Raw genomic sequence first — 21,448 nt, 5'->3', positions numbered from 1 at the left:
ATGCTTTTAAATAATCTGCAAAGGACACCTATCAAGTTGGACATGCCTCAATGAGTCTTTTATGAAGAAGACAAAATGTTCATTCATGAGATAGATGTTTTGACCGCAATAGTTTCGAGTGTTTTCGGCATTAGTAATGAGATCTAAAAATATCTCTGATAAACGACGCGAAAGACAAACATTAGCGGAGTTATTCTCTCGTCACACCCACCACTGACGCGGCTCTTAGCAGGTATCTGCTGTCCACTTGTCCCTTATCGAACAGAAATTTGGATTCCCAAAGACTTTACGACCTTTCAAGATGTGAAGGTGAGTAAATATGTTTCACTGTGTCGGTGAAAGCCTGTTCTGGATGTGGACAACCACAAACGTTAGCATAAGCTGCTGTTCTCGTCAGGCTGGACTGATTCTTATTGGTCAGGGAAGTGTATATGCTCTTTCAAGTTTTTAGTCCACGTTACTTGTTTTTAGTCCACGTAACTAAGTTTTGAGCCGCCGACAGGAAATATTTTTTATTAATCTTGAGCAAACTCAATTGTGACGACGAGCATTTCACAACGAAAAAGCCCAAGGAAATTATTACGAATATTGTTTGCCTTTGGTCAGCCACATCTCACGCAGTTAATCTCTCTTTTTCTGTTGATAAGTCATATTTCTAGATCTCTGCAGCGGTTATAGCCACTGTTACTATATTCATACTATGTGTTGTTGCCGAGATTGCGCCATAGCAAAATGTTGTTAAAGATACGGTTGAAACGGTCTATTGAACCCACTATTGAATTGAATGTATCTTATGCTCCTGTTGGTGACGTGTCATATGAAGATGTTTTCATAATCCTAATTTGTCCCAATCTAAGCAGAAAGTTTAATCTAACTTCCTGAAAACAAAATTTTTCAGTGGATATGCCGTTTAAGGCAAAATAAATTGCACCCAGCGCTACTTCACAGTAGAGACATGTTGGCGACACTCAGCTGATTAGCTATTCCTTTGGTTATCGCATCGATTTTCATTCGAGCGTCGAACGTAATCCTAGATTACCATGGTTTTGCTATACTTCGATCTGTGATTGTTGAAGAAATCTCGCGCCACCTTCTCACATCCAATGAGATTCAAAACTAAAACCAAACGCGTCTGAGTCCATTCCATTTTCCCGCGCTTTAGACAGTTTGCTTGTTTCTACTTCGAGTTCTCATTGGCTCCTTCTGACATATTTCTTTGTTCTCAGCGAGTAAACTGAGAAATGCTCTCCTAAATGCCAATTAATCGAAATGCTCTCTTAAATAGACCCTTATCTCAGAAATTCTTTATCTCTTCCCCGTGAAGCACCTCTACACGTGACTTAAAACGCTGCAAGATGTGTTTTTGTTAACTTGTATTAGGCAGCCATCCGCGTGCCTCTCTCTTGGACATACTCGCTGTAAAAGAAGCCATTCCTTCGCATTGTATTCTCTACAATATACATCGTTTAAAGATAAGTCATTAAGGCTTGGAGAGAAAATTCGGTCGAGAAACCAGTATTTGGATACCTGTTGCTTATCTTTCAAACAAGTGATCAGCATTGGTTTTTTTTTCGAGATAATTGATTGATGCGTGACGTATAGCGTGAGATGCACGCGCAATATGTGAAGCGAACGCTTATGAAAGGCTCTAAGTGAGACGAGAAGTGAGTTCTCACGTGGACACCTCGTGAACTGAGCGCGACGTGAGCGCGTTCGTTGTTCCACTCTTCTGATAGAACGATTCACATCTTTCCTTCTACAACGTCATCATGCTCTTTTCATTAACATGTGATATACACCTGCATATCTTAGAATTCATTCTTCCATAGCATTCCTCCCCCGCCCGCCCACCGTCCTTCCTTTAACCTTCTCAAACCTTGCCATCCTTGTGGACAGCCCTCTGGCTGAGCTGGAACAAGGCACGAGTCTGACTATTAATCATGCGAGACAAGCACCATCAAAAATTTGCTTAGTGAAAAAGGTTTCTCCGACGAGGCTCTTTTTGACCAAAAACTGAATTGAAATTGACCAAAGTGTCTAAAACGTACTCTCCTCACCCCTAAAGTTTTGGACACACGGCTGCCAGTAACCCACTCCCTCAATGGCAAATCCTTAGCTTCGAAGGATAAGCATTCTTTCATTGTTTTAGAGCGTTTAGACTGAATGTCCGCCTTCAAGCGATTTCTCAGAGATGGACACGTCATGGTAGATCTAGGCTATTATGCACTACAGTGATTGAACTCGATCATTTAACCATGGCATGACTCCAAAACAAAAACTATTCAACGATGCTTTTAAATAATCTGCAAAGAACACCTATCAAATTGGACATGCCTCTCTGACTCGAACACAAAAAGTTCATTCACAACAAAGAAATCTTGATGAAAATGAAAATATTTTTACAGATCTTGAGCGAACTCAATAGTGATCACGAGCATTTGACAACGACAAGTCCGAAGAAAATTATCACGAATATCGTTGGTTTGCCTTAGGTCACCCACATCTCACGCAGTTAATTTCTATTTTTCTGTTCACTTGTCACATTTCTTGATATCAGCTGCAGAGATGTACACTGTTATTATTTCCATACTTGTTGAAGTTTGAGTTACATATTTCGGTGTACTAAGTGTTAGATACAATGTATATATGAAGTTCATATATTTTGAACTGCGGTATTAAATACGTATGATGCACGATCCTCGCAGTAGAGAGCGCTATTTATGCAATAGCGAAAATCAGACCAGAAAAAAATCAGGCCTGTACGGGATTCGAACCACTGACCTCTGCGATACTAGTGCAGCGCTCTACCAATTGAGCTAACAAGCCAACTGGGAACAGGCCGTCAAGTTGATTCGTAATAAACCCGTGATGATAAATCAGATACAATGTATAATAAGTGTCATTGCCGAGATTGCGCCATACAAAACTGTTGAAAAGATATTGAAGCGGTCCACTGACCCCACCATTGAATCGAATATATCTTATGTTCCTGTTTGTGAAATGGAAGTGTTGTATGAAGATATTTTCATAATCCTAACCCGTTCCAATCTAAGTAGTACTTAATTCCATAAAAGTGACGAAAATTTAACCTAACTTTTCTGAAAACATAACTTTTCGATGGATGTGCCTACGGCAAAATAAATCGCAGCCAGCGCTGCGTCATAGTAGAGACATGTTGGCGACACTCAGCTGATTTGCTATTGATTTGGTTTATGGCGGTGATTTTCAAACGAGCGTTGAACGCAATCCTAGATTGCTATGGCTTTGCTTTACTTCGCTCTTTGATTCGTTAAGAAACTCGCGCCATCCTCATATCCAATCAGATTCAAAACTAAAACCAAATGCGTCTAAGTCCATTCCATTTTCCTGCGCTTCAGAAAGTTTGCTTGTTTCTACTTCGACTTGCTTGTTTGTACTTCGAGGGGAAGCAGGGTTGGCATAGTGGTGAGAGCGCTCGCCTTTCATCAATGTATCCCGGGTTCGATTCCATTCATTGGGAAAGCTGTTGAAAACAAGAGGGGAAGTTTACTTCCATTAAGACAAGAAAGGGTGAGACATCTCTGCGCTTTATTAGGACCCCGAACCTATTCACGCACTCGTCGAATAATACTGTCAAAAATACTGTCAAAAGTTAAAAGCATTTGAGAAAGGAACAAGTCCAAGGGTACGCTTTAAAGAGGCGGAAGTAGTTTGCACAAGAACTTAATTCAGTTTATTCGCTGTAATCGAGCCTTTCCACCTTAAGCGGAGTTAAAGAGCTCGCGATTGTGTAATAGTTGATCTATTCTCCATCAGCCGAGCTTTTACGCCCCTAAAGCTCAGCTTTAAATTCTACACCGACAGGTGGAAACAGGATGTGATCATCAGTTCATTCGACCTGCGTGTCAATACCATGCTCTGACTGACGTAAAATTTTAGTAGAGCTTTCACGTCTACTTGAATTAACGGCCAAAAATAAATCTACTGGCTATAACTATCAGTTATCGGTCTTCTCTCTCACGCATCAGAGGCAGATCTAGGGGAGGGGAAGGGGTTTCCCGGGACACCCTTTATTTTGAGATAAAATAATAAAAGTAGAGGGAATAAAAGCCGGCAGGTGAAGACGCGCAAACAAAAACGCCTTTCCCCCCCCCCCCCCCCACACTTTTAGCTCGAGGTCTGGATGCGCCACTGTGTTTGTTCCGAAACTTTAAGGGTTGTGTAGCCGATAAAGGGAAGCTTAGGTTACTAAATCCATCTTGAAGGAAAACAAAATAATGCTTAAATACGACGAAAGCGTGCCAAAACGCATGCACCCATAATAGCTAACCGTACCGTCATCCCGTCATACAACATCAATATCGATGCGTGATCATTCGTCCTCAATGGGCTAAGTCTACGTTTAGCATCGCAGAGCAGTCCTAAAACGTCACGATCTGTGCTTTAAAGCTTGATTCTACAATTGAAATTCTGTAAATCTCAAGAAAAACGATTTGTCGTTCATTTATCAAGTTTATCCTTGTTTTGGTCACAAAAACTCTGTGTTGAAATGTATGCGTCTGCAAGACTCTGTGACCCTCTTCCGCAGTATGATTTTATTGTGTCAGCGGTCATCTGACTTGCGTAATGGTAAACGAAGTTCTGCCTGCAGTCAACCAGTGGTATCATAATTGATTACTCTTCTCTGACCAGCTAGGTTCTGGAGCTGAAACCTTGCCGGATTTTGCCAGAATTTACGATAAGAAAAGGCGAATTGAAGGGCAGATTCAAACCCGTGTAAACTGTCAAAAACCTTTGGGGCCGAGGTTAAAGAAAACTGTAATCATTTTGAGACTATGAAAAACGCTTTATTAATCAGTCGCTAAATCTTGACAACCGTAAAGGATTGTTGACATTTATGAAGATGATTTCGCATTCCTTCGTACCAGGATGGGCTCCTGTTCGTACTCAATTTCTCACCGGTGGAAGTTGTGCAATAATCTGTCAACGCACGTGCATGGAACGGATGCAGTCGATAGTTGCCTTCGGACAATTACCGAAATTAAAATCCTGGCTGCTTGATTGCTAAATTTTAATGAATTGTTTTGACATAATACTGATTTCGATTTCAATTCCACATGAAAATATGAAACCGTTTTCGGATGATTTCCGCGAACTGTCCTTGACGTCTGTTGTGGAAAGCACAAAACATGTAACATGTAGAATTCAATGTTGTGAATTGCTCAATGAAATCTTCCTTCCGTTCCTGTGTCGCATGCAAAAGCCCGTAACCGTAGTCTCTAGGACTAGTAGCCGGCTTTGGGAAGAATTCGGATGACATCTCGTTAGGACGGTGAGGTCAATCAGCCTACTAACTATGGCCCTGATGAGCACGTGACCTTTAGTAAAAGCGCGGGATTCTTACCGCTGGTTATAACACAGGCGGCCCAAGCTCTCTTTGAGAACCACACAAGGAACACAATTTGCATATTTATAAGGATTTGTATGGCATTTTCTACAAGATCTCCACAGAGATATTTAAAAGTGAATATATTAAATAAAAATGGCTTACCTTATTCCATACGTGTGTTGTTTGCTCCTGGTCTCCTTATTTTACCGATTTCACTTGATTTATTTTAAAAATCGAGTTTCCAGATGGGATTTGAACCCACGACCCTCCGTGATCTAGTCGGATGCTCTAACCACTGAGCTACAGGAGACTCTATGGTGAGCAAGGGTCAATTAGTGGGTATTGACTGGAACCGCATCACGCGGCTACACAGCCAAACATCAGCTAGCGCATAGAAGCTCACTAACAGCATCACGCTGTCACATTAAAGCATCACATGCATTAAAGCATCACATGCAGCCAACCATCCTCCAAAGTGAGCGTGTAAAGATGAAAATAAACAATTTTTTTTAAAAATCGAGTTTCCAGATGGGATTTGAACCCACGGAGGGAGGAGGGTTCGTGGGTTCAAATCCCATCTGGAAACTCGATTTTTAAAAAAAAATTGTTTATTTTCATCTTTACACGCTCACTTTGGAGGATGGTTGGCTGCATGTGATGCTTTAATGCATGTGATGCTTTAATGTGACAGCGTGATGCTGTTAGTGAGCTTCTATGCGCTAGCTGATGTTTGGCTGTGTAGCCGCGTGATGCGGTTCCAGTCAATACCCACTAATTGACCCTTGCTCACCATAGAGTCTCCTGTAGCTCAGTGGTTAGAGCATCCGACTAGATCACGGAGGGTCGTGGGTTCAAATCCCATCTGGAAACTCGATTTTTAAAAAAAATTGTTTATTTTCATCTTTACACGCTCACTTGATTTAAGCGGTTTTTTTAAATCCTGGTTTTCTACCACATAAAGAGAAGACTTCTCTTTATGTGGTAGAAAATCCCATACACATCCTTATAAATATGCAAATTGTGTTCATTGTGTGGTTCTCAAAGAGAGCTTGGGCCGCCTGTGGTTATAATTAACAGCTGATTCAACCTTAGTCCCCGAGTTGAGCTTCCCTCAGTTAGTTATTACTAAAGTGAGACGACCGCTGACACAATAAAATCATACTGGGGGAGGGGTTCACAGAGACTACGTGGGAATTTGCGACCCCGTCTATTCGAATGCCTCGGGCGTTAGTAACGAGATCGGACCATCGTTTGTTCCCGAATAGAAGCAGGCAACTTTCGCTTCATCCCATCCCGCTTCTCTTTGGGCGGTGTTTTATGCTGTGTATTTCAAGTTCTTGACTCGTTGCCACGACTCAAAGATTGTTTGTTTTCCGAATGACTCCGGACTCCAATTTGTAGATGTGGGTAATTCATCACATTCCCTTTTGTTGCCTGTTACTTGCTCCAAACAGAACAGTGACATGCGGAGTATTCGTTAGCTATTTTTGAAATAGCTAACGAATTCAACCGCTTGATCCTGAAGGGGTGTGTGTTTGTGTGTGTGTGGGGGGGGGGGGGGGAAGGTATTTCTTATCATGACTTAGGTGGGAAGCTCCTCCCGATGAACGGACCTTTTCCAGGCTTTAGATTCTTAAAAGGGTTGCATATTCTGTCGGTCCCATATCCAATGGTAGGTTTAAAAGGTGTTATTTTGTGTGGTAAGTGTACGAAAAAGAAACCTATTCTATGGTTGATAACTGAATGACGGGAATCTTTGCATCTAGAACTTCATCGAATACCCCCTCCCCAGTTTTTAAACCACAGAGAGCAGCTAGTCTCCAGCAGCATTGCATCCTAACCACTTTTTTTTTCCTCAAACATTTAACATTGTCAACCTAACCAGACCCTGTGGAAGTTCTACGCAAGAAGAGAATACTCGTTACTAGTATTTCACTTCAACAAAGGCGAGAGCCGGTGAGTTGTTTCTTCGTTTTAATTCTTCGTTTTATTTGGACCACTTGTTTGTTGAGTCAATCCCGTCCGAAATTATAAATTTCGTAGTAGCGCTAGACAAGATCTCGGAGTGAAATTTACCTCTTCAGAACGTCAGCTTTGTTAATCACGCCTCCCCTCGCTGTTAATATAAAAGTGGCTCGAATTTAGCCATGGCTAACACTGCATCTTTACCAAATTTCTTTCTAACGCTAATACACTGACCTTTCAGCCTTTCACTGGGGAACCCGTTGAAAACAAGAGGGGAAGTTCACTTCGATTGAGACAAGAAAAGGTGAGACTTCTCTGCGTTTCAGTAGGACCCCGAACAAATTTGCACGTTTGTCGGATAATACTGCAAAAAATACTGTCAAAAATTAAAAGCATTTGAGAAAAGAACAAATCAACGGTACGCTTTAAAGAGGCGGAAGTAGCTCGAACAAGAACTCAATTCAATTTATTAGCTGTAAAATATTCGCGATTGTGCAGTAATTGATGTATTCTCAATCAGCCGAGGTTTTGAGCCCTAAAGCTCAGCTTGAAATTCTACTCCGACAGGCGGAAACAGGATGCAATCATTTGTATACTCGATCTGTCAATACCATGGCTTGACTGACGCAAGATTTTATTAGAGCGTTTGCGACTCCTTGAATTAATGGACAAAAATGACTCGAATGGTTGTATCTATCAGTTATCGGTCTTTTCTCTCATGTATCAGTGGCGCGGCGGATCTAGGGGAGAGAACGTGGGGCCCGGGACCCCCTTTATTTTAGGGTAAAACAACAAAAGCAGAGGGAAGAAAAGCCGGCAAGTGAACACACACAAACAAAAACGCCCCCCCCCCCCCCCACCCCTTAGCTTTAGGTGTTGATTCGCCACTGTGTATGTTTCTAAGAGATTTAAGGGTTGTGTAACAGAATAAAAGAAGCTTAGGTTATTAAATCCATCTTGATGGAAAACAAAATAATGTTTAAATACCACGAAAGCGTGCCAAAATGCATGCACCCATAACAGCTAACCCTCATTCCATCATGCAAGGTAAGTATCGACGCGTAATCATTCGTCCTCATGGGCTGACTAAGTCTATGTTTAGCAGCGCACAGCACGTCACGATCTGTAACTCACAGTTTGATTCTAATCAGTAGTAACGAAAATCGTAAGAACAACGATTTATCATTCATTTATCATGTTTATCCTTTTTCGGACACGAAAAGTCTGTGTTTCTATGCGTCCACGAGACAAAGGATAACTCTTTAGAAAGGTCAAGTTTTTACCCAAATCTGACCATTATGTTTATGGCTTTAGTCCAAAATTGCGCAACATGAAAAGGGTTCTTGTCGAGAGCGAAAACAAAATTTGTTAAGTCACCAGAAACGTCTTTTGACCTCTATCTGAATATATTCGAATGCCTCGGACGTTAGTCATGAGATCGAAATATCGTTTGTTCCCGAAAACAGGCAGGCAGCTTTCGCTTCATCCCATCCCGCTTCTCTTTGGGCGGTATTTTATGCTGTTTATTTCAAGTTGTTGACGCGTTGCCACGACTCAAAGACTTTTTGTCTTCCGAACGACTCTAGACTCCAAATTGTAGGAGTGAGTAAATTCATCACATTCCCTTTTATAGCCCACATATTACTATTGTAAGTTTTATTAGGAGATGCGCCTACATATCGACGGCCTAATTGTTGAAGAGAAGTATTTGTGCATATCCCAGGCGAAAACAAAACTAACCGCAAACATTTAATTTGCCAGCTATAGAATTCACCTGCTTGATCTTCGAGGGGTGGGGAGGGGGAGGCATTATGATGACTTAGATGGGGAGGCTCCGTCCAATGGACGGACCTTTGCAGGCTTTAGATTCTTCAAAGGGTCACAGATTCTGTTGTTTAGTTGATAAAACCGACGGGAATCTTCCCATCTAGAACTTCATGGAGAATCCTCTACTCCGGCTTTAAACCGCCGAGAACACTGAGGTAGTCTCTAGCGGCATTGCATCCCGGCTTACTACTTTTTTCCTCAAACATTTTACATTGTTATTCTAGCCAGACCCGGTGGAAGTTCTTAGCTTATTCTAGCACTGCATCTTTACCAAATTTCTTTCTAACATTAATACGCTGTTGTTTCAGCCTTTCATTGGGGAAGCTGTTGGAAAGCAAGAGGGGAAGTTTACTTTGATTACGACAAGAAAAGGTGAGACATCTTTGCGCTTTATTAGGACTTCCAACTTATTTACACGCTAGATAATAATGTAAAGAGATACTGTTCGAGATTTCAAGCATTTGAGAAAGGAATGAGTCGACGGTACGCTTTAAAAGAGTCAAAGTAGCTTGGATAAGAACTCAATTCAATTTATTCGCTGTAATCGAGCCTCTTCGTCGTATTAAGCGAGTTTCAATGTTCACGATTGTGCAATAGTTGATGCATTGTCAATCAGCCGAATTTTTACGCCCTGAAGCTAAGCTTGAAATTCTATATTGACAAGCGGAAACAGAACAGAGTGTGATCCTTTCTTTATTTAATCTTTCGATACCCTGCTCTGACTGACGCAAAATTTGATTAGAGCTTTTGCGTCTCCTTGCATTAAAGGCCAAAAATGACTCGAATGGTTGTAACTATCAGATATCGGTCTTCTCTCTTATGCATGTTTCCAAGCGATTACCCAACGAACTGTTCGCAAATAGAAACCGAAAGTACAGGGGAGTGTAACCTAAAAAGGGATTGGGGCGAGACGGAACACACTCTGACTAGTGTCAATAGTGGGTTTACCACAGAACCATCAACCAACAAAAGCCCAGAATAGTTGCATGAAGGTCTCATCTACTTTTTACGTGAAGCGTGATTGAGCAAATTTTTTTCTCGTGAATCGTGATTTGAATTAATAATTCATTCGTGAATCGTGATTAAAGATGGTAAGATCTGTCTATTTCAATGTGACCCGTGAATTAAGAGTTAAATAAATCGTGATTCGTGAACCATTTTGTTTTGCGTGATTAATTTCCGGCTACTTTATTGTACGTATTGTTCTCGAATGGCTTTGGTTAGGTGTTGACAGGAGATGGACTTCATGTGGATCGATAAAAGTCGCAAAAAAGAACCACTACTAGCTTGTGTACAGCCGCCCCATCCCCTTAAAAAAATTGGGAGGGGGATGGGGCGGCTGTACACCGGCTAACCACTACTGGTTCTTGAACAACTAGAATGAACATAGAGGGCATTACATCATCGTTTGTCGCGTAAAACTGGCACGACTAGAAAGTTTAAATGTAACTCAACATGATTGTCTTGAATTTCGCGTGAACGTGAAAGAGTGTTGGATATTATTTGTGATGCGTGAAAAAGGCCAAATAGTTTTTACTCGACTGAGTTCTACAAATGGGTGTAGGGGACCCTGTTACATGATATGTGGAGCGATAATTCGTAGATCTAGACAGAACACAAATTTCTCGTCGTTAGAGTCAAGATGTGCTTATTTACGTGAGTATTGTTTAACTAACACAAAGTTACTTGTAAGACCGATTTAAAATTCTCTGCGAAACAAGATACTGGGTAGCTTCCTTGCTTTCCTGCTGGCATACGTGAGCTCATTCGAACGCATGAAAATATGACTTCCGTTTATTGAAGATAATATGTTCCAATGAAACTAGGACCTAAGCTCAAATCTTGACTCCAGTCGTTCAAAGTTATGTTAATTATTACTTTTCACGGTATCCTGTAGAAAGGTTCATCATACAGAGTTCCCAAAAAGCTTAATTTAGAATGTCACGCAGCCTAGGGGGTCGTAACATCCCGCGATCCCTCATGCAAGATTACTTTCCTCTATCTCTACGAGAGGGTTAGAGGGGAAGGCAAACTCTCTTTTGTTAGGACCACCCCCACGAGCTAGTCTTTGTTAAAATGAGTTCTTTGGGGGAGGGGGTGGTAGGGGCAAAGGGCGAGGTTAAGGGCTGAAAATGATTCACAGTGATGCGAGAATTTAGAATTGCTTTGTATTGCTAAGTAACTACTTTACCATTGAGTATTTAAGAACTTCTACTGCATAAAATTTAATCAAACCTTTAAATAGCTTTTCAGGTATCAATCGAGGCGAAAACACAGTTTACTGAGGAAGGCCTTTCGTGAATAGTTTGTGTAATTGATCAATTGGAACTGTTTTATTACAGACCCCAGGGAGATCTATCTGTCCAGATGCCTTGAGATCATCGTCGCTCATCATAATAAGGTAGCAATAATGACTCTACAGCCGTTTACAAAAGAACAGTTAAACTACTTCAAATTTGCTTTTGTCGTGCTCAATGAATTTCCAAAGGCATTACGTCAATCCTTCAAAAACAAATGGGACAATATCTTTGGACATCTTCCTGGTTTCCAGTCCTGGGATGACTCCGTTGCCGTGCGCAACATGTTCCTTGCCAAAGAGAGTGGATCTACTAAAGTCCCTACTCATCTTTCGTACGATGCGTGGGATTGTACTGCCTTATTCCAAGCCACCATCTTTTCAAAGTCCTTTTCCATGCCAGACGGTGGAGGCCATCACAGAACACTCAGCTACTTGTTCGTAAGACCCCATAGACTTCCTACCGGAGGGTTTCATGCTTCTGTGATCAGCCCGACTGGGAACGATGCTGAGTCATTTGCCTTGGCGATCGATCAACTGCGACTTTTACGAAATGCGTTCTGCCACTCACCCAGCTTTGAGATCCCAAAAGCAACATTTGACATGTACATACAACTTACTAAGGACGCCTTCCAAGCCCTTAGTGTCTCATTAAGCTCTGTGAATGCCATTGGAAACTTAACTGAGACAGATTTCCCGATAGAAAAAGTCCGCAAGCTCGAGGATGGGATCAGAAAAGAACTTCAGGCAGAAAGGACATTTCTCAAAGAAGAAGTAAAAGATGAGTTGATGAGCATGAGGTCTGATATCGCAGAAGCAAACCAGGAGCGGCGGGATGAGGCAGAACAAACAGTGACGGAGATAAAAGAAGAGATTCGACAACTGAAACACCAGTTGCAAGAGCAAAATAAAGAGAGGAAAAAGGAGACGTCAGATCATGAAGAAACTATCGAAGTATTAAAGAAACAGTTGGAGTTGGCAAAATCAACCGTAGCTACAGAAGAAACGAGTCAAAAACTTGCTGAATTGAATCGAAAGTTGGAGGACATCACCATAAAGACTACGAAACAAGGTAATAGAGGTGCTACTGTTTGTCTTCAAAGTCGACTTTTTTCACGGTAACTTCAAGACATTTTTAAATTCGATTCTTACCTAAAAAGAGAATCGGATGCCATGTAATCGTCAACAAAGCAATCATAAAGTAAGAGGGGGGCTCTTCTCTGTAACAGTTTTGGAAGGGATATGACCCGCACCAATTTTGAGGTTGTTGATATAATGGTTCTCGCCGCTAAAGTTTACCATACTTTAAATAAAAGTTTCAACACCAGTTAGCTTTATAAGCTGAGGTCTTATTCCTCTATAACACACTCGTCGCAGGTAGCTGTGGGGTGCACATTTCGAGATTGAGTACTTACAACAACTTGATTGTATACATGTGTTCATATTCTGAACTAATATTTAATATTTCTTTTTATTCGTAGAGTCTAATCCTATTCTACCAAAATCAAATCTTCCTTCAATGGTTCCTAACTTCACTGGGCGCGAAAAAGAGTGCAACGACGTCATTGCACACGCGACCAACGAAGCCACTCGCCTCGTTTCCATTTGGGGCTCGCCGGGTTTCGGAAAAACGTCGACTGCAATCGCTGTAGGACATCGCCTCCAAGCACAAGGCCTGCCAATATACTTTGTTTCGTTACGTGGGATGAGGCTAAAAAGTGATCTGACGTCGAAATTTCGTGGCTTGTTTACACAGCCCGTGCAAGCATCCCAGCGTTTGACGGCAGATGACGAACTTTGCCGGATTTTCGCTCAGATTCCAAATCGCTGCATATTTATACTTGATAATGCTGATGATCTTTTTGAAAGTGGCTTTCCCAACGTGAAAAAGGACGTTTTTCTTTTAATTGAAGAACTTCTCAATCGCAGCAATAAGGTTACGTTTCTTCTCACCACAAGAGAATCATGTGAATTTTTTAATCTGCGTTTCAAGGGACATCATGCTGTAAGAATAAGAGAGTTGGACGAGGAATCCTCTTCAAATCTTGTCCAGGAATTGCTTCCAGAAGCGAGTAAGTCTGATAGATTAAAAGTTGCACAGATTTGCGGTAGCGTACCATTGGCCATGAAGTTGTTGTGTTGCTCGATTTCGGGAGATGATACCGGGACATTAGCTCGGTCTGTTGACATGTTCTTCAAAACTACAGATAATATTCTGGCAATGTTGGACAACCCCGACTATCCCAGCAATCTGAGGCTGAAGTCTCTTTTTGACGCTTCGTTTCAGAGACTTTCTGCAGAGGAAAGAGAGGCACTGGTCTCATTTTGCATTCTCCCCGAGCACTTTGACCTGGAGGCCGCATCAGCTGTTTTAGGAGTGGAAACAAGCCACGCCGCAAGAGTTCTGCAGAGACTCCAGAGAAAGTCCCTCATTGATTCTAGTTCGAAAGCCGAGAAATATTGCATCCATAAACTCATACTGTCATTTGTACAGAAAAAAGGGGAAAGCGACATGAAAGACACGCTCTTGAACTCCAAAGTGCGCTTTTTCGAATTGTACATTTCCTTATTTGAAACGCTCACAAAAAAGTTTCTGGCAGGATATTCCATGTCAGCTTTTCTAGAGTTTTTTCAAAATGAGGAAAGTTTCGTTCATAGTCTAATTGACGGTTGTCTTGAGGAAAGAACAGTCGATAAAGTTTGCAATGTTTTGACTATAGCTGAGATGTATCTCTCCTTTCTTTATTGGAGAGATGATGCTATGTTTGGAATTATTTACGAGACAGCAATAAAGGCAGCCACTGATCACGATAGGCATAGCTCTGTCCACAAACGACTGCTTCTCTCGAAAGCTTACGGTAGCTTAGTTATTGGCGCAACTGGAGAAACCAAGAGGCTGCTGTCGGAGGCTAAGCAAATTCGGTTGACTGCTCCTATTCGTGACACAGAACTAGAAGGAAAGCTCTTGAGTTACAGGGGATTGTACAAATTCTTCATCGGGAGAACTAAAGAAGGAGTGAAGCTTTTAGAAAAAGCCATTTCGTCAATGGAAACCATTCCAATGCACAGAATCCTAAGGCTCATTATTCTCCAAGTTCTTGCTCTTTATCACAGTTTCAAATGTGACTCGTTAAAGTCAGCGGACTTTTACAGAAGATCCGTCAATGAATGCAAAGTAGTCGGGGACACAGGGCTGATAGTGATCCCGGAGATCGACGAAACTAGGGGAGATAAAGACAGAAAACACCTAAACGAAACGAGCCTGACTCATAACCAGCCACTTCAAACGGAAGTTATCATTCTCGTAAGTCGAGCGATAAAGAACATCTCCACTGATAAAACCAAGCAGTCCTTCTCTAATTTACTGCTGCAAACAATGAAGGAATCTGAGTCAACCATTCCAGCTGGTGCAACTGGTCGGTTCCGTTATCATTTTTCCGGAGTAAGACTGCTCGACGAATTAAAATATAAAACGGACCGTCCACTTTACTGGGTTGATATAATTAATTTTCATCCTAAAAAGAATATAAAACAAAATGATAAAAAAAAATGCAAAACCTCCTCAGAAAACATCGAAAGCACTGGAGTGAACTACGCAGAAGCCTTAGAATCAGAAAAGCGTTCACTCAATATCAAATTGAAAGTTTTCGGCGAAGACCATTTACAAACCGCTGACAGCTATCATAAAGTAGCAGTTGCTCAACATTCACTTGGAGACTTTGTCTCAGCCCTTGAGTCAAAGAAGCGTGCACTGGATATCCGGTTAAAAGCTCTGGGTGAAGACCATTCAAAAACCGCTGACAGCTATCATTCCTTAGGAGTTACTCAACATTCACTTGGAGACTTTGTCTCAGCCCTTGAGTCAAACAAGCGTGCACTGGATATCCGGTTAAAAGCTCTGGGTGAAGACCATTCACAAACCGCTGACAGCTATCATGAAGTAGGAGTTACTCAACATTCACTTGGAGACTTTGTCTCAGCGCTTGAGTCAAACAAGCGTGCACTGGATATCCGGTTAAAAGCTCTGGGTGAAGACCATTCAAAAACCGCTGACAGCTATCATTCCTTAGGAGTTACTCAACATTCAATTGGAGACTTTGTCTCAGCCCTTGAGTCAAACAAGCGTGCACTGGATATCCGGTTAAAAGCTCTGGGTGAAGACCATTCAGAAACCGCTGACAGCTATTATTCCTTAGGAGTTACTCAACATTCACTTGGAGACTTTGTCTCAGCCCTTGAGTCAAAGAAGCGTGCACTGGATATCCGGTTAAAAGCTCTGGGTAAAGACCATTCAAAAACCGCTAACAGCTATTATTCCTTAGGAGTTACTCAACATTCACTTGGAGACTTTGTCTCAGCCCTTGAGTCAAAGAAGCGTGCACTGGATATCCGGTTAAAAGCTCTGGGTGAAGACCATTCACAAACCGCTGACAGCTATCATGAAGTAGGAGTTACTCAACATTCACTTAGAGACTTTGTCTCAGCCCTTGAGTCAAACAAGCGTGCACTGGATATCCGGTTAAAAGCTCTGGGTGAAGACCATTCACAAACCGCTGACAGCTATCATGGAGTAGGAGTTACTCAACATTCACTTGGAGACTTTGTCTCAGCGCTTGAGTCAAACAAGCGTGCACTGGATATCCGGTTAAAAGCTCTGGGTGAAGACCATTTACAAACCGCTGACAGCTATCATTCCTTAGGAGTTACTCAACATTCACTTGGAGACTTTGTCTCAGCCCTTGAGTCAAACAAGCGTGCACTGGATATCCGGTTAAAAGCTCTGGGTGAAGACCATTCCAAAACCGCTGACAGCTATCATTCCTTAGGAGTTACTCAACATTCACTTGGAGACTTTGTCTCAGCCCTTGAGTCAAACATGCGTGCACTGGATATCCGTTTAAAAGCTCTGGGTGAAGACCATTCAAAAACCGCTGACAGCTATCATTCCTTAGGAGTTACTCAACATTCACTTGGAGACTTTGTCTCAGCCCTTGAGTCAAACAAGCGTGCACTGGATATCCGGTTAAAAGCTCTGGGTGAAGACCATTCAAAAACCGCTGACAGCTATCATGAAGTAGGAGTTACTCAACATTCACTTGGAGACTTTGTCTCAGCGCTTGAGTCAAACAAGCGTGCACTGGATATCCGGTTAAAAGCTCTGGGTGAAGACCATTTACAAACCGCTGACAGCTATCATTCCTTAGGAGTTACTCAACATTCACTTGGAGACTTTGTGTCAGCCCTTGAGTCAAACAAGCGTGCACTGGATATCCGGTTAAAAGCTCTGGGTGAAGACCATTCAGAAACCGCTGACAGCTATCATGGAGTAGGAGTTACTCAACATTCACTTGGAGACTTTGTCTCAGCCCTTGAGTCAAAGAAGCGTGCACTGGATATCCGGTTAAAAGCTCTGGGTGAAGACCATTCAAAAACCGCTGACAGCTATCATTCCTTAGGAGTTACTCAACATTCACTTGGAGACTTTGTCTCAGCCCTTGAGTCACACAAGCGTGCACTGGATATCCGGTTAAAAGCTCTGGGTGAAGACCATTCACAAACCACTGCCAGCTATCATGAAGTAGGAGTTACTCAACATTCACTTGGAGACTTTGTCTCAGCCCTTGAGTCAAAGAAGCGTGCACTGGATATCCGGTTAAAAGCTCTGGGTGAAGACCATTCAAAAACCGCTGACAGCTATCATTCCTTAGGAGTTACTCAACATTCACTTGGAGACTTTGTCTCAGCCCTTGAGTCAAACAAGCGTGCACTGGCTATCCGGTTAAAAGCTCTGGGTAAAGACCATTCACAAACCGCTGACAGCTATCATTCCGTAGGAGTTACTCAACATTCACTCGGAGATCTAGTCTCGGCCCTTCAGTCAGCTAAACGTGCACTCGATATCAGAATAAAGGTCTTTGGGGAAGAACATTCAAAAACCGCTGACAGTCGATTTATGGTGAAGGATATAGAAAAGTCTCTTTCAAGAAACTCGTGAAGTTGCAGTTGAATATTTATATATGCCTGCGCAGGTTTAGAGATACGGCGCTTGTGACTTTTCCGAGGACAATATTTTAATAATTTTCTTACGAGGCAGCATGACCATCGTCTAAAAGTTTAAAACTAATTGAATTAGAAATAGAAAGAAGAACAAAATATTTTCTTTTGCCACTTCGCCGTTTCGCATAGGTAAATAGTACAGCGAAATTACAAACCTAAAACTATAGGAGTATTATAAAGTTGTTATGATATAAATTCTTTTACTACTTTTTCGTCTTAGCGCAGTCAATATTTGATAAATTTTCCTTTTGTAACTTCAAAAGGTTTGTTTTGCGCATAGTTGTTTATATCCTTCGCGTGTCCGATTGTAACTGCCAGTTTTGGAAATATAAACTAATGAAATAAGATTTTCAGTATGTTTATAGCTGCTATCGTTGTTTTTATCTTCGCATTATGCATGAATCTGTTATTTTTACACGGAATTGTGATGAAGTCATAACGCAAGAAGCGAATCTTTCACATAATTACACGCCTCAAACTGCATTGAATGATTGATACTATAGTGCTTGTTATGGGAGGCTTTTCTCTTTTGGAAATAGTTTCTAAAGTGACGCAATTTATCTGTTAAGCTACTTCGATAAAGGTCTTACCAACGACTGAAGTTTGCAAAGTTTATAAATATATTTAACGAAACATTAAATAAGCGCACGAAGATAAAGTTTCCCGCTGATGGTGAAATGACTGACTTGAGAGATGCTTTGTTTTGTTTTTCCATTTGAAATGGATTATTTTAAGATAATATTTGACCTTATTCTTCGTTAGTTATGAATATTTATACTTTAGTAGTTCAGGACTTTGTATATTTAAACAACTGTTAGTACATGGATGGTCTTCGCAACTAGAAATTACCAAGGCAGACACCTCTAACTTTGTTTAATCAAACGAACTGTTCAAGACAACTTTTTTTCTTTAATTTTGGTGATTGTTTTCTTTGTAATTCGAGAACTACATCGTAGATCTTCTATTTGCAACACGTGATCAAAGTGAGGGAGCCAATGAAATTGCCGTATTGTCCACAGTAGCTACCATAGCAACCAATCGAACTGCTTCCAAATTTGGCCGAGTTGACAAACTGTGAATGTGACGAGTACAATAGAGTGACTTGAGATGCCCCTCATGGCGTCTAAATCCACGTGGGCAGCGGCCATTTGCCAGGATGCAGAATTTCCCCTCAGGCCATTCTGTAATAAAGAACAAAAACGTAGGGGACGGGTGGTCTCATCTCGCCTAGGAGGAAGAGAGGGGAGGGGGGTGGGGTTGAGTTGAGTGTTTTGGTGGTGTCACGATAAAACTTACCTGATCCCCTCTGTTTCTGTAAGATTCTTATGACTCCCTCCCCTCTTAATTGGTAGTCAATTTTCTATAGTCTCCTATATAGTCTGTTCGTGACGATTGATCCACTCCGTTCCCCCCTCAAAGCATGTGATCCCTCCAAAATCCACCACTCCTTCCCCCATGCAATTTATTGTAACTGGTCCTCACAACGTTCTACGTTTTGAAACTTGAAGGACCTTATTTTATGAAACAATTTAAAACTATTGCGCGATACAACACTTTTTACGGGGGAGGGTAAGGGAAGGGTGTCCATTCGACTTGTTTCAACGGTTAAACAATCAATCGGAATAACTTTCGTGAGTATTTCCAGGAGCAACCGCGAGGCTATAAATCTTAATCCTTTACACCCTCAGATCAGTATGCATATTCTCCATACTGTTCTTTATACATTTCCTTAGTTGTTGACAAGGAAAATTTGTTTTACAATCAGGAGGTTTTTTAGACGGTGATTATTTCCTCTATTCTCGTGATCTTAATGTTTGATTCAGGGGGGGTGGTGTTAGGAGAAATTAGATGCTGGTCACCCTAAGGATTTAAAGGGTCAGAATATTCTTACCCTGCTTGATCGATGCACTTTCTTCTCGGGTATAACTTGAAGGCACTTTTAAAGTTTTCACCTCCTGTTCCAACTTGTCAATTTTCTCTGTGAGTTTTTTTCTCCAAGTATTTAAGGTTATCCTGGCTTTCCGCTGTTTTCTCCTCAAGGCTTTTGACAACTTTGTTAAATTTTATGCTTGTCTTTGACCATACTGCTGCCAGTTCGTTAACATGGCTAACTGTTTTATTTAACTTCTTTCCCACACTGTGAATCTGCTTGGTATGGTTAGCGAACTTGTCAAATATTTGTTTAAACTCCTTGTCGTTGCCTTTTCCTTTGACAGCTGCAGAGACTTGGTTGCTGAGATTTTCTATGATTGCTCATTGGGCTTTGACCAGGTTGGTTGGTCACAGTTTCAAGACTGTTTGAAAGCGCGTTTATCTGATAAAAAAGTGTATTATTCATACCGTTCATTATACAATTCAGAACCTGGACACGTCACTTTTTCAGCATTCAGAAAACTATATTGAGTTATTTACAGTCCCCGAATATTCTATTGCCTGACAGGGGTGAAAATTTTGAAATAAATATATCTTATTAACCAAGCGCGACGGCCGTACTGGGAGAATATCGGCTCGAGGTCTTGACAGTACGGACCGAGCGTATTGAGGTCCGCACAAAAAAAGACTGATGGCCGATATTCTTCCAGTACGGTCCCGAGTAAGCTTGGTTAATAAGAGATTTATTAGACGACTGAAGTTCAAAGGGACACAAGTGCGGTATCATTCGGGACCATTCGGGACATTGCCCGGTCCAATACTTAAAGAATATTGGACCGGCAATAGAGCATTTTGATTAGTTGATTTTAGTTATGGGCTCTCTGACTGCCAAAGTCGTGTAATAAAATTCTCTCCACAACAGTATTGAAGTTGACGACAAACACATAAGTAATGACTAAAAGGTCGGTGCGACAAACTCTGCGCGTAATTTTGTCGCTAAATAATGTCTTTTGGGCGAATTTTAATAAAAATGCGCGTAAAACTAAAGTAATAGTGCACTGAGGAGTGCTTGTTGTTTTCTCTGAGATCTGGTTCCTTCTCGCCAAGCGACATCTACGGTTCAGTCCGATAAAATGCTCATTTATGGCGAAACTTCATATGAGCTTCTCGTATCACAGGATTTCCTTAGTTCCGAGTTATATATTTTCCTTGAAACAGTATTCCATCAACGGTTTCAAACTATTACTACACCGGTAAACTTAACATAAATAATAATTATTTTTCATCAGTAAACCAGTAGATAAGTAAATAAATGTTTAACGAGAGATATGAATTAAAAAATGAACAAGAGTTCGATTTTAAAACTCATCACGTGTTCCAAAGATTTTTTAAAAGTTGTAAGGGGTGTTTGTAGGTAACCCCGTAACCCGTGATGCACATCTGATATTCTTCTGGGTACACAAAAAAGGGTCCCACAAAGCTGACAATCTTCTGCCTCGCATTCCCTAAAGTTAATTGATAGTTTTGCTCTTGTAGCGTGCGCCGTCTAAAGGGTCTTCTCGTTAGCTAGCATGGTTCAGTCGTAGACTAATTTTCATTTCTCTCCGGGATATCCGGTTACTAGGGCTTACACTGTTTCTAACAGAACAGGGCCAAAAGACCCACTTTCGATTATTTATGAAAGAGGTCAGAAGAACTGGGTTGATTGCTGTAAGGGAAGGAATGTTGCTGAAAAGCTGCGTTAAATACACAATGATAAGCAAAAGATTGTTCTTCAATGAGTCAACTTGTTCTGCTTGGGTTTCCTTTTCTTTATTCGCCTTAAAGACCAGTTATTATTCATTGCAGAAGGGGGGAGAATCTTGGGGGGACCACATTTTGTTTTCGTCGCCAAAGGATTGTAATGGGGGGGGGGGGGACTTTTAAAAATTGACTGCCAACCAACTGCGAACGAGGCGGGGGGAAGAATCATCGGAATATAAGAGAGACTTATTGGGAAATCGGATAATTTTTATCTTGACAAAAAATCCTCTTACCTTTCCCCCCCCCCCTCCCTGCCGAAA

The 21,448-nt window shown here is 41.4% G+C and overlaps 1 protein-coding gene and 1 pseudogene across 7 annotated transcripts; one reads left to right on the top strand and one right to left on the bottom strand.

Annotated features, from left to right (window-relative positions):
• The first annotated feature begins 157 nt into the window (after window positions 1-157).
• LOC148718212 (uncharacterized) lies at window positions 158-18,426 on the top strand. Of its 6 annotated transcripts, none has more exons than XM_088742330.1 (6): window positions 159-309; window positions 7,254-7,324; window positions 7,575-7,637; window positions 9,469-9,532; window positions 11,503-12,528; window positions 12,938-18,426. In XM_088742330.1, the coding sequence occupies exons 5-6, from the start codon at window positions 11,571-11,573 to the stop codon at window positions 17,449-17,451; spliced, it is 5,472 nt and encodes a 1,823-aa protein (XP_088598456.1). In that variant the 5' UTR covers window positions 159-309; window positions 7,254-7,324; window positions 7,575-7,637; window positions 9,469-9,532; window positions 11,503-11,570; the 3' UTR covers window positions 17,452-18,426. The 6 variants fall into 6 exon arrangements, with proteins under 6 accessions (XP_088598457.1, XP_088598456.1, XP_088598458.1 ...); XM_088742329.1 differs by lacking the exon at window positions 159-309 and adding an exon at window positions 3,311-3,549; XM_088742331.1 differs by lacking the exon at window positions 7,254-7,324 and having other exon boundaries at window positions 158-309.
• Window positions 18,372-19,937, bottom strand: LOC111347315 (uncharacterized; annotated as a pseudogene). Its single transcript, XR_015994414.1, has 2 exons — window positions 19,405-19,937; window positions 18,372-18,694 (listed from the first exon to the last, which is right to left on the bottom strand). The product of XR_015994414.1 is annotated as an uncharacterized LOC111347315 (transcript).
• Window positions 19,938-21,448: the final 1,511 nt, after the last annotated feature.

Source organism: Stylophora pistillata, chromosome 13 (genome assembly GCF_964205215.1).
Source record: "Stylophora pistillata chromosome 13, jaStyPist1.2, whole genome shotgun sequence".
Taxonomy (NCBI): domain Eukaryota; kingdom Metazoa; phylum Cnidaria; class Anthozoa; order Scleractinia; family Pocilloporidae; genus Stylophora; species Stylophora pistillata.
Note: the sequence above shows the minus strand (reverse complement) of the source record. Positions and strands in the feature narration are given on the sequence as shown.

What these genes read in the sequence shown, in the direction of transcription:
- LOC148718212 (XM_088742331.1), top strand. Translation starts at nt 11,571, where the DNA reads ATGACTCTACAGCCGTTTACAAAAGAACAGTTAAACTACTTCAAATTT. An exon ending in CATAAAGACTACGAAACAAG is followed by an intron (nt 12,529 to 12,937) that starts GTAATAGAGGTG and finishes TTTTATTCGTAG; the next exon opens with AGTCTAATCCTATTCTACCA.